This window comes from Chionomys nivalis, chromosome X, assembly GCF_950005125.1.
Source record: "Chionomys nivalis chromosome X, mChiNiv1.1, whole genome shotgun sequence".
Taxonomy (NCBI): Eukaryota; Metazoa; Chordata; class Mammalia; order Rodentia; family Cricetidae; genus Chionomys; species Chionomys nivalis.
The window spans coordinates 135,569,724-135,583,224 of record NC_080112.1 but is presented as its reverse complement, the minus strand read 5'-3'; the positions used below and the strand labels follow the sequence as shown (position 1 = coordinate 135,583,224).

Here is a 13,501-nt window from a genome sequence, read left to right as displayed (position 1 = left end):
GGGCATTTCAAGGACTTATTTCTCTTTATGAAGTTAGATGTTTTTATACTGCCAGGTTTTTTTTTTTAATCCAGGCATAGGAGAGTTCAGCTTCTATTCTTTTTGTTTGCATGTTTGATTTTTGAGACAAGGTCTCACTATGTAGCCCTGGTTCTCCTAGAACACTCTTTGTAGACCAGGCTGACTCAAACTCAGAGAGATCAGTCTGCTTTTGTCTCCCAAGTACTGGGGATTAAAGGTGTATGCCACCACCATACCAGGCCAGCATCTATTCTTTATGCAGCTTCTCAGACTGTTCCTTGTTGCTTTTGACATTCATAGAATCTTTTAGCAAGAAGGGATTTTAGCAGGTCCTTATTTTATAAAGGATAAAAGTTAGATTTTAGAAGTTGAAATGTCTTTTTTTTTTTATGTCTTTTTGGGATCCCAGGAGACAGATAACTTGATGTGTGATTCCTACTGTGGTTTCAACATGACTGAATTTAACTGACTAGTTTATTATCCAATATGAGGGAATGAAGCTATAATTATTGTGTGCATGAGCATGCATGTGTGTCTATATGTGTGTGTGCTTGTGTGTGTATACATGATGTGTGAATGTTGGCACATATGTTCCATGGCAGGTGTGGATATAACAGAGAGAGCACAGTTTTGGGGAGTTGTTTCTCTCCTTCCACCATGAGTTCTAGGGATCAAACTCAGGTCATCAGGCTTGTATGGCAGATTCTTTTACTGCTGAATCATCTTGCTATCAAGCAGTTAATTTCTTAATAGATTTAGTTTTAAAACACTATTCTAAGCTTCTCATTACTTATAGTGAGGGAGAATTTTTATTAAGTCAGGTTTTTAGTTTTAATAATAGCTTTTAATGTATAGAAAGTATCGTAGTGGTTCAAAGTGGCTGATTACAATGTTTTGACAATATTGAAGAATAAAAATAGTGTGATTATTTCTTGTATATTAGGTGACTTAATGCCTTGTATGTTTGAAGGAAAAATTCACTTAGAATTGTGATTTGAAAGAGCTCAGGACCATTTATCTATACTTATCTTCCACTTGTGGTTTATTAGTTTTATAGCATGTACTTTTATGCCTAAATTATGACAGAATAAATATATTTTTAATGTTTAGCTATCTTAATTTTAGCACATTCTATCCTTATCTAAACAGTTTCAAATTTAATTAAACATCTCAAATTATTTTAGGTCCACTTCTAGATACTCTGCAGAGAGGCAGCTATCACATGATTTGGTTGCTGTTGGCAGAAAAGCTGACCATTTTCATCCAGTATTTCAACATCTAAACTCACCTCAGAACCCTGAAGACAGACCTACAGAAGAATTTGCTCAGGAAATCATAACACTAATCCATGAAGTTAAAGGTTGGTAGATTTTGCCCAAATATTATGTATAGCACAAAAATAATGCACTAACTTTTCACAAGACACAAATACTTTAATAATACTCCATTTTGGGTTAGGAAATCTGTTGGAAAGAGTACCAGACATTCATTCAAGCATAGTTTTCTTTTAGTATTTTCAATAACTTTCTGCTTCAAATGCTAGTGGATTGCAAATCATTAGTTAGTAAAATATCAGCCTGCTCTAAACAACAGGCATATTGAAACCTAACAAAGGAGGAAGAAGCAATAAAAACAGGTATAAATTCCAGATAATCCAGAAGTTAGGTTTTTTTATGATATTATCAACCCACCCCCAGGCCCTTCCTAGCGCATTTTACCCTAAGCTTGTTCCTGTGTGATCAGTGGAAGATTTCATTTTGTGTGTGTGTGTGTGTGACATCAAAGAGTTCATTAGGGCTTTAAAGATTTGCATTAAAGTTTTGTTTTTGATAAATTTCCACTAATTGGAAAAGCAGTGTTATAGAACAACTTTCCCTAGTAGTGCTGCTTAAATTATAGATATTCTAGACAAGAGACTTTTAAGTATGTCAAAATTTTATTTGCTTTTGGGGGAGGGGGAGGGAAATGGGAGGCGGTGGCGGGGAAGAGGCAGAAATCTTTAAGAAATAAATAAATAAATAATGAAAAAAAATTTTATTTGCTTTCATCTTTACCTTCATGAAGCATATTTTTAAGAATAATTATTGGTGCTGAAGAGATAGCTCAGCAGTTAAGAGTATTAGCAGCTCTTGAAGAGGCCTCAGGTTCCCAGTACCCGCGTAACTGAAGTATACAGCTTGTTGGGAACAGTTTATCCTCTCAGCTCAATCTCTTTTTACCAAAAGAAAATATAGTTTTCAGGAAGTATGGTAGTATTTTACAGAAAAAATAGAGTGTCCCAGAACAGGACTAGTGAATTAGAGAAGGTTGCTTACATAGCATTGGGCCAATTAAGTGTATTCTTTGTGAATTAAAGTTAATGTAAAAGTGAAGTGGTGTTGGAAGGCACTCTAATATTTAAACAGAACTTCTAGTATTTGTTCAAAGATTATTTTAATTTTATTGCTAACTGATATAATTTTCACTGCTGTTGAACTATAGAGTGTCTTTCTTACATTCTGGATAGAGTGTCATCTTACCATGGAACAGAATGATTGTTACTTTGACAATGTCATTCTTGTAGACAAGAAAGTAAATCATGGAAGATAGGGAAAAATCCTTCAATTTATAAGTCAAGTTTTTAAAAATTCTTTGGTTTTAGAAAACCACGAGCATTGCAACTTAATAATGCAAATAAAGTTTGGGTCTTGTTTTTATTCCGTGGAAAACGATTTGGATATATTTTAATGGCCCCTTCTTGATCTTAAGCTTTATGTAACCTTTTTAAATGGCAATCAGTTTCATGTTGTCATGGAACTATTTGTTTCCTTTTGCAGCAAGTTGTTTTGCACCATCTAATGTTACTTTACATGAGCGTTTCTCAAGAATACAAAACAGACATGATGCAGATTTCAATGAAATGAAATTGAATTCAGATCCAGAATTTCACAGGTAACGATTACTTTCTTTCCATTTACCTCATGAGAATAAACCTCAGAATAGATGTCAAACCATTGGAATTGGTTACTTTAAGTGGTCACAAATGATTGTTCTGAGGCCTGAGGATGAAAGAATGCCTTTTGCTGACACTTGTCCAGGCATATCGTATACCCTGTGTGGAGTGCTAAGATGAATCAGTGTTAGAATGTTGTGTGTCACCAAAATACAGTTTGAGGTCACTGTTAATAGTGAGTAGAGAACCACCAAAACTTCCCTATAATGTAGTCCATAGGATATGTATAGACTAGTACTTTACCATATGGTGAAAACCTAGCAGGGCATGGTGGTGCATGACTTTAATCCCAACATTTGGGAGACAGAGGCAGGCAGATATCTGAGTTTAAGGCAGTAAGTTTCAGAACAGCCAGGGCTATATTAGAAAGACCCTGTCTTAAACAAACAAAATAAATGAAAACCTACCTGACAGCAGGTTTCTTCTGCTTTTTCCAAGACCCACTGGTTTTATTTCAAATTCTATTCTGTAGTAAAACAATCAAAGTATCAGTGCATAACATAATTAGCATAATTATTTAACTATATCGCTTTATTATTTTAGGAGAATAGATATGTCTTTGGCCGATCTTCAGAATAAGCAGACTATGGTATATGAACCAGATAAGGTAAGTGAATAGAGTTATTATTGGTATATTAGCAGGAAAAGGTTTGTGACAGGATCCAGAAAGGAGTTAAAGATGTATGAAGAAAGGCTGATATCCATGAACCTAAAATTGAAAAAGTTCTCAAAGTGACTGATTGCAGTCCAGGGTAGAGTAAGAATACCAAAACACATTTTCTTTGGGATTATTAAGGATAGCAACTTTGAAAAATTGATTTAAAAATTATATTTAATACTCATCCCCAGTCTCCTCAGTGTAAAGCTTACAGAAAATATGATTGATAGCCGTTTTTCTAAATCTGGCACATGAAATATATATTTTTAATTGTATATGAAAGAAATACAAAGGAACTGTGGCATTTGGTGCTGCCCTTCTGTTTGCTGTAGAATTTAAGAACTATTCTGTGGATTATAAACTAGCAAAATAACGAAAATAATTCTAAATTTCTATATTATCATGTATGTGGCTCCTACCCAACACCTCTCCTTCCGACCTTCTGTTATACCAATTAGAAAGACTGTTGAGACTAACCAGGTTGTCAAATTCTAAATGAATTGTTAAGCTTTCCTTTGAGAATGTTTCTGTAGTGAAGAGATTTTAATGTATTTTTGGTAGACTGTTTAAGTAATTTTTCACTTACAAAGTTTCTGTTAATACAAATAGTTTAATTTATTGAATGATATTTTAAGAAAATTCCTAATTGTCTTTGTAATCAACTTATAGGAAATTTGAAGACTTGAAAAAATCCATAATTCCTGTAGTTATAACATGATACATTTTAACAGTCTATCAGATGCAATTCAATATGCTTTTTTCATAATCCATACTATCACTTTTATGTTAAAGTTCTAAATTTCCCCCATGCGTTTTACAATCATGGTTTTTAAGTTTTAATTTTTTTCACTAATGTTTTTCATATTGACTTCGATATATCATTTATTGATTTTAATGACTGCATAGTTTTATTTATTTACCACAATTTAATTCATAGTTCTTTTCTTTAAATTATTTTTACATTTAAGTTGCTTCTTTTTTGTTATTTTAAATATTTTTAAAGAGGCAACCTTTTCTTTGGGATATAATCCCAGAAATAGGATTCCTAGTTCAAAATTAAGAACTTTTCTGACTAATGTCAATTGTGTCTCAAAGTATTTATATCAGTTTATACTACCACTAGCAGGATGAGTATAAAATAATTAAGGACTTTTAATTAAAATTCTTGTTAGAAATGTAATTGGTTTATATTCTGTCAAAATCCCTCAGACTCTGGTCAAAGTAATAGATCCAAATGACCTGCGACATGACATTGAAAGAAGGAGAAAAGAGCGGTTACAGAATGAAGACGAGAACATTTTTCATATGACTAGTCCTACAGAGAGGTAATCAGTAAATGAAAAATATCATGCTATCAGGGAGCTTTTGGTTTCAGCAGTTTTTATATTTTTGTATGATTAATGTTAGTCTAGGGATTTAAGTTCTCAAATCTGTTTTATGTTTATTAAACTTATTCATTGGTTATCACATGAAGTTTGATTTAAACATCAAAAACAATGGAGTGGATGAATATTTAAGGTCTTCCTAAGTCTAAAGAAGAGAGTATAATAGTTGTTTGAGTGTTACCAGGAGCCAGGACCAACTTTATATAGACTGTTCAGCTCAAGCGGATTAAAACTAATAGGCTTGGACCTTTATATTCTGACTTAGTTTGAATAACTAACAATTTTTGAGGTCAGTACAGTTCTCTTTGGGAACTCTTCTTGGGTCTATGAAGTAGGCAGGTATAGTAGAACAGGTGGAAAAAGCCAGGAATGGTGGCACATACCTTTAGTCCTAGCACTCTGGAGGCAGAGGTGATCCATAGTGAGATCCTGTCTCAAAAACTAAACAAAACAAACAATAAAAAGAAGCAGCAGAGGAAGACCTCAATTTGAATTTCATTGACTCTGCCCATTTACAAACTGTCAATTTTTTTTAACTATAAACTGATTGGCCTATTAGCTCAGGCTTCTTATTAACTCATAACATATAGCCCATTATTAGCCCATTATTCTTATCTGTGTTAGCCATGTGGCTCAGTACCTTATTCAGTGAGACAGTCATATCTTGCTTCTTCTGTATCTGGGCCAGGACTGTAGAGGAATGAACTTCCTCCTTCCCAGAATTCTCCTGTTTTCATTGATTTGCCTCCACTTCCTGTCTGGTTGTCCCACGTATACTTCCTGCCTGGCTACTGGCCAATCTAAAAATCTACATTCCACAAATAAGTAAAACTATATGATATTTACCTCTGAGTCTGGTTTACTTAACAATAGTCATCATTTTGTCCATGTTCCTAAAAAGGTCATGATTTCACTATTATTTATAGCTGAATAAAATTCATTGTATATATACATCATACCATCTTTATCCATTGATCTGTTATAGATCTCTAAGTTGGTTCCTTATTGCTGTGGGAGAATGATCTGTATTCTGTCAATTATATTTTAAACAAACTGTCAAATTTTATGAATCTTTACAAATCTCTCCATACTATAATGATGGGACCAGCTTATTATGCAGGGAAAGCTATACTGTTAAGTCACTGGCATCTTAGAAGTTATGTCATGTACAGCAAAGAGATCATCATCATATCATGTTTTCTTTGCAGGAGTCTTCTATCACACTTCTTTGCAGGAGTCTTTAGTCATCTAAATTGGCCCCAGTCTACCTCTAGTTCTGAGAACTAGTAGAACCTATGGCAACTATGTGATCCCCATAATGATTATGAGGAATAATTGAATGAGACAATTTCTAGTTTGGTCAAGAGTCCTTAATCAGTTTGAATCTCTCAGAAGCAGGGATTTGAATAGAAAGAAATAATGATAATTCTTTTTACATGATCCTTAGTGTCAACTCTTAAAACATTTAAATATTTGACCAGATTTTTAAATCAACTCTAAACCTAAGTAGCCATACTCAAAATACATGAAGCTTGTTTTAACTGGACTTGATTTTGATAGTAAGTTTGAGACTGATTAAAAGATAGTGAAACTGTGTATTTTGGTATATAAAACAATTGGAATATGGAAAATTTCCTAATATGATATGCTTAACACATGATATTACCTTGTTTTTACTGACAAGCTGTCTGTTGTGTTTTTTCTTGGCTGAGAAAGCATTAGAAACACAGTGTACCAAGAAGTGGATTTTTTTAAAAAACATTTGTGATGATAGCCATATCATAAATGCTCCAGGACTTATCTTTACCCTTTGAGATGATTAAAAATTGAATCTGTTTGGGTTCAGTGCCCAGCTCTAGGAACCCTGCTATGTGAATGACTTGGGGTAGGTTATCTAGCCTTTGTTTCCTCATCTGTGAAAATAGGAATGAGAATTGTGCTTACCTCATAATGGTGATCAGGATTAGGTAAAATGTAGCTGGTTATCATTAAGCTTGTTAATGTTAGCTTTGAGGACTGTTGTAGCATGAAACATGATAATTTTTTTAAAAATTCAGTATTTTTTGCCATAAAATTCACCCTTTGTAAGTAAGCAATTTGAGTTGTTTTTACTATATTCACAGAGTTGTATAAGAATTACTTATCTCGATCTCTGTGAGTTCGAGACCAGCCTGGTCTATAAGAGTTAGTTCCAGGACAGGCTCCAAAACCACAGAGAAACCCTGTCTCGAAAAAAACCAAAAAAAAAAAAAAAAAAAAAATTACTTATCTCAGCCAGGTGGTGATGGCCCACGCCTTTAATCCCAGCTCTCAGGAGGCAGAGGCAGGCGGATCTCTGTGAGTTCGAGGCCAGCCTGGTCTACAAGAGCTAGTTCCAGGACAGCCAGGGCTACTCAGAGAAACCCTGTCTCAAAAAAACCAAAAAAAAAAAAAAGAACCACTTATCTCGTAGGGTGGTGGTGCCGCACACCTTTAATCCCAGCACTTGGGAGGCAGAGGCAGGTGGATCTCTGTGAGTTCGAGGTCAGCCTGCCTGGTCTACAAGAGCTAGTGCCAGGACAGGCTCCAAAGCTACAGAGAAACCCTGTCTCGAAAAACAAAAAACAAACAAACAAAAAAAGAACCACTTATCTCAGAAATAGTTTGTCACTCCAGAAGAAAGCAGTGTACCTAACTGTGGAACACCCCTCCCCATTTTTTCATTTTCACTTCCCTGGAAAACCACTGTTACACATTCTATGGATTGCCTATTTTTGGCATTTCATATAAATGCAGTAATGTCTGGAATTTCATGATTTCTTATTTTATGTAGCATGTATTAAAAGTTTATCCATACTATAGCACAAAGATTTCTTTTATGGCTAAATAATGCTACATTGTATGGATGTGTCATATGTTGTTTATCCATTTATCAGTTGATGGTCTTTTGATTTGTTTTTACTTTTTGATTATTGTGAATAAATAGTGTTATGAACATTTTGTGTGCAAGTTTCTTTGTGGTCATGTCTTCATTTTTATTAAGCATATACCTACATGTAGAATTGAGAAGTTAGATGATTATTACCAAACTGTTTTTCAAAATGACTATATCATTTTACACTCTAATAGCAATGGAGAGGTTCAGGTCGTTCATGTCTTTACCATTACCTGTGAGGTTCTTTTTCTCTTTTTCTTTTTAAAATGATACCAGATCTGGGGAGATTGCCCAGTGGGTAAACATGCCTGCTGTTAAACCCAACAATTTGAGTTCAATTTCTGGAACCCATGTGGAAGAAGAGAGCTGAATCCACATGTAGTTCTCTGACCTGATTGTGTAGATTATAGCAGAGGCATACACACACTTACACATGATTATACATGCCTATACAAACACATACACTGTAAATAAACATGAAATTTTAAAATTTTAAATGATGAACTGTTCATCTTTGACTCAGTTCAGTTTCCTTACTAAAGTAAAATTTATCCTTTTATCTTAGAAATAAAGTTTGCTGATTTCAGTATGTAGTTTGTAGAGAAATTCAGATAAAGCATAATGTCATAAATCATAGGATTTAGTGATTTCCTCCTATGGTATTTCCATTAAAATGTAAGTTATATGAAGGCCCTCTGTGTTTGTTTACCAATATATTCCATTGCCTTGAGCTCAGTCCATATTTGCTAAATGTGTAAAGACTTTACAAAGCAATAGCTGTAAGGCATTTCTATCTGGATTACTATTCCTTAATGTCTTGGGATCTTTTACCAACAAACTTAATTCTTTGACATTCCATACCATGTATAAGACCTTGCTGTTCTCTCTTGACTCCTCAATAATGAATATCTTACCTTGATGTCTCCAGGCCTTATGATGTCTCCAAGTCTTCTGGCACATGATTTCTCTTTCTAACCAGAGTTACTAAATCCTCTACAATGTAAATTGAGATGTGCTATATAGGTATGGGCCATGTGTAAACAAAGAGCTTAAAAATTATAGCACTGAACTCCAAAAGGCCACGAAGCTACCAAAACCTTATTTTTCAGTAGGGAACTTATGGGGAAAGACAGTTTATACTAAACTAGTGTGAACTTCATCGAGGGCTTTCCATATACATAATTTCTTGTTGTAAAGTTACATTTCTATGTTTTGTGGATACTGTGAAAACTACACAAAACTCTTGACTTCCTGGCACTTGGAACTTGATGGTAGGAGAAAGAAAATGTCATTGCAATGGTAGGTTAAAAACTAAGGTAGAAGTGGAAATTCACAGGAATTTGTGTAATACAGTTTTACAATTTTTGACATATGAATTGATTGAAAGAGTCAGCCAGCTACATCATACCTGGGAGTATAGTACTTCAAAACAAGGAACCAAATGCAAAGATGTTAAGGCAAAAGCATGTTTTTTTTCTTGACTAAGGACTAGAATTATGTCTAGTGGGGTTGTAGTATAGTAGAAAGAAGAGAGGGAGAGTGGGGAGATAGCTCAGTGGGCAAAGCACATGCTGAACAAGGCTGACCTAGATTTAGGTCTCCACAATAATCCTGTTGTACTTCTACTGGGAGATGGGAGACAGATACAAAATAACAACTGGCGGCCTGTGGACTAGCCTGAAAGAGCAACAGTAAATAAGAGACCTGATCTCCCAAGATGAAAGGTAAAGAATGACTCCTCAGGTCATTAGCTGACTTTCATATATGCGCCGTTACACATGTGTGCCTGCACCTATATAAACTTAGAGATGTATGAAAGTATACAAAAGGTTAAAAGTCACTAGATGAGGCCAAATCATAAAGGACTTTGAAGGACATGAAGACTATTTTACAGTGAGTGAAATTAGAAACATTTGGTGTTCTAATTAAAGAAAAGATATGATCTCTAAATTTTAAAAGGATTACTGTGGCTGCAGCTGTAGGAATTATAGACAAAACCATTTCATTTTATGGCTGATTTCACTTTCATAGTGCTTTTAAGTTTCATCTATGTTGTGTCATATGTCAATGATTTTTTTTTCTTAAAGACTTCATTTTAAGGCTGGAATGGTCTTTGGATATTCTACGTTGTATTTACCTGATTGTTCGTTTCTTATAGCTATTTGTGATTTTCCACCTTTTGCCTGTTTTAAGGCATGCTGTTGGGTACACACAAGTAGCAATCTATTTATTGTAACCTTTCTGTTCTAGTGAATGTAACAGCATCTCACTGTGTTTTTGATTGACATTTCCCTAATGACTAATGATAAACATTTTCATATGCTTTTTGGCCATTTATATGTCTTATGTAGAGAAATTTTGTCTAAATCCTTTGCCCATTTTATAATCAAAGTCTTTATTGCTGAGGTATAATAGTTAGGAGGGTTGTTTTTGTTTGAAACAGGGTCTCACCATAAAGCCCTGGCTGGTCTAGAACTCACTATTGTAGCTCATGCTGGCCTCAAACTCATAGAGATCTATCTACTCTGCCTCCTAAGTGCTAGGATAAAAGAGTTCTCTAGGCCAGTGAGATGGTTCAGTAGGTAAGGCACTTTTTTACCAAACCTGACAACCTGAGACATACATATTTTTCCCTGACCTCCACATGTGTGTTTTGACTCACATACACACAGTAATAAAATATAGTAGCATGTTAATAGTTCTTTATATATTCTAGATACTACAGTCTGTTACTGGAAATGCTTGTGACTAGAAATGATTCAGATTTTAGATTATTTGGAATACTTACATATATATACTCAACTCTTGTGGGTAGGGGGGCCCTTAACTAAATATAAAATTTATGTTCTTTCATTCATTTTCTGAAGGAAATTCTATATAATATTTTAATGTGCCTTTGTTTTGACTATGTTTTGTCTTACATGGTCAGGTGTAGAATTTTTCTTCATGTTGGTGCTCAGAAGGCTTCAGATTTTGTAACATTTCAGATTTTTGTATTAGGGATGTTCAACCAGTATTCCTTTATTGGATATGTTTTGCAATAAGGATTTTTATAGCATAAGGTATTTGTAATTTTGCCAAGTGGAAATGAGCACTTCGAATATTTAGTCTATCTCAATGTATAGTTTTGTAGTTACACACTGCTTTTTTTTTTTTTTTTTTTTTTTTTTTTGGTTTTTCGAGACAGGGTTTCTCTGTGGTTTTGGAGCCTGTCCTGGAACTAGCTCTTGTAGACCGGGCTGGTCTCGAACTCACAGAGATCCGCCTGCCTCTGCCTCCCAAGTGCTGGGATTAAAGGCGTGCACCACCACGCCCGGCCACACTGCTATTTTGACTTAGTACCACATCACATTTTATCAGGATGGCGGGTTTCTGGACATTTCATAGATCCTGCAGTTTTATTTTGTGTCAGGTTCTGGGGTCAGCGATGAGAACACAAATAAACCAGTGGTATTCAAGACTTATTCCATTAAACACACAGGTATAAGCAGTAGCTACAAATAGGAAAGATAGGTGTTAGGACCTCTAAATGCTGTATGTGTCACAGTAGGGTTATCTATTCCACCTCAGAGGAGTTTAGGAAAATTTTTGGACAAGGCTATGAATGGAGCCAAACTTTGAAGTTAATCTAAATGGAAGGAAATGATCACAGAAGGAATTGCAGGTACAAAGTTGTGGAAGCAGGAAAGATCATGGTATGTGCTGGGAACTATCTATACACAGTTAATTATTTATTTAAAGTTCAATATATGTGTTGGGGAGATTGGAGAAAACCAGGTAGTAAGGCCATAAAGAGTCAGGGCAAAACGGACACAGGAAATCATGAAACTGATTTTTAACCCATACAAAATTCATGGGAGGGGCTAAAGCAGGGCAGTTGGCTCCCTAGAAAATGGGACCTGCTAAAGACATAGGAAAGGTCTTAAAAATCTTGTGGGGAAGACCGGGTGGTGGTGGCGCACGCCTTTAATCCCAGCACTCGGGAGGCAGAGGCAAACAGATCTCTGTGAGTTCGAGGCCAGCCTGGTCTACAAGAGCTAGTTCCAGGACAGGAACCAAAAAGCTACGGAGAAACCCTGTCTCGAAAATCCAAAAAAAAAAAAAAAAAAATGTTGTGGGGAGATGTAGGATATGACAAGGAAAGGCATTGCCAAGAGCTGTAGAAATGAGACTTCCAGGATCTTTTTACCAAGCAGACTTGGAAGAGCCTGTTGTGACCTCAAGATCTCTCACATTGTCAGAAGGTGGGAGCCTGTCCTTTGCAGTATGAGAGCCCATAGCCTTGGCAGTAGGTGACCATGTTCTAGTTTTCTACCTTACCTCTGATAAATGGGCTGGATCATAAGCCATTGATGCGGCTGCCAAGAATCTCAGTAAGTGGGGGCAGGGGAGGCAGGGATGCTTTTTCCTGAGGGGGAGAAATTCTTCCATGTATCAGCTATAGCCTCCAGGAGTCCTGTTCTTCATTGAGAGTCAGATTGAGATTCCTAGTACAAGGAATGTTGTTTTTGCTCTATTGCTAACTTCTAGCTTAGTAAAATCATGTTTGTTGACATCAGTCTTAATAACTATCATTTATAGTTTTAGTAGTGACAAATAATTGAAATTTTACTATTGTGCTATGTATCTGGAGTATGTATCTTTAACTGGTTAAAGTAACAAGATTCTTTCTTTTCCTTTATTAGGAATCATCAATGTCCCAGTTTTTCAAAGATGAAGACAGTTCGTGCTGATGGATTTCAAAAACCTTCACATTTTATAAAATCAAATTTTAGAAAATTTATTCAGAAACCTTACATAGTAAGATTGGAGTTTCAAGTTTTTACTTTTTGTACATTATAAATATATCCATACTTTTCAAAGTGGTTGTAACTTCATTGTGTTATAACAGTGTTGAGGCTTAAAAGATTTTATGATCAAGAAAACTTATGTCTTGTTTTAGTAGAAATTTCTTTTATTATAGTACTAATTTTCTAAAGATCTTTTGGTAACAACTTCATTAAAATATGATTTGCACATTATAAAGTTCATTTCAGGTATATGATTTGGTGATTTTTAGGAATTCTTCAAGATGTGTTGTAGTCACCACCGTTGTCCAGTTGTTGGACTTAAGACAGGATTTCACTTTGTTGCTCAGGCTAAGCAGTGGAACTTGTTATACACCCCAGGCTAGTCTCAAATTTACAACCCTCCTGCCTTCACTCACTAAGTGCTTGGTTTCCAGGCTTGTGCCACTATGCCGAATAGGATATTGTCATTATCCAGTAAGAGCTCTCATGCCTGTTTAATTATTCCATGTTTCTACCCCCACAAAACCACTAATCTCTCTATTTTAAAGATTTGCTTATAGAATAGATGATGAAATAATATCCAACAGCTCCTCTGTAGGTGATGACTAAATGATGGAAGTCAGTTAGTTTGTAACCTAATTTTAGAAGTAATATCCCATTACTTTACCGTATGATTATTACAAGAAGCAAGCTACTAGATCATGCCCACAAAGAGAATCATCATTGATGGAGATAATTAGG

The 13,501-nt window shown here is 35.1% G+C and overlaps 1 protein-coding gene across 4 annotated transcripts in view; it reads left to right on the top strand.

The window, feature by feature from the left end:
- Nucleotides 1–13,501, top strand: part of Bclaf3 (BCLAF1 and THRAP3 family member 3) — a 53,898-nt gene that overhangs the window by 25,680 nt on the left and 14,717 nt on the right. For all 4 annotated transcript variants that reach the window (XM_057760477.1, XM_057760480.1, XM_057760479.1 and 1 more), the window contains 5 exons: nucleotides 1,206–1,381; nucleotides 2,838–2,952; nucleotides 3,557–3,620; nucleotides 4,881–4,996; nucleotides 12,656–12,770. In XM_057760477.1, coding sequence (XP_057616460.1) covers nucleotides 1,206–1,381; nucleotides 2,838–2,952; nucleotides 3,557–3,620; nucleotides 4,881–4,996; nucleotides 12,656–12,770 — 586 coding nt within the window. The remainder of the gene's footprint in view (nucleotides 1–1,205; nucleotides 1,382–2,837; nucleotides 2,953–3,556; nucleotides 3,621–4,880; nucleotides 4,997–12,655; nucleotides 12,771–13,501) is intronic.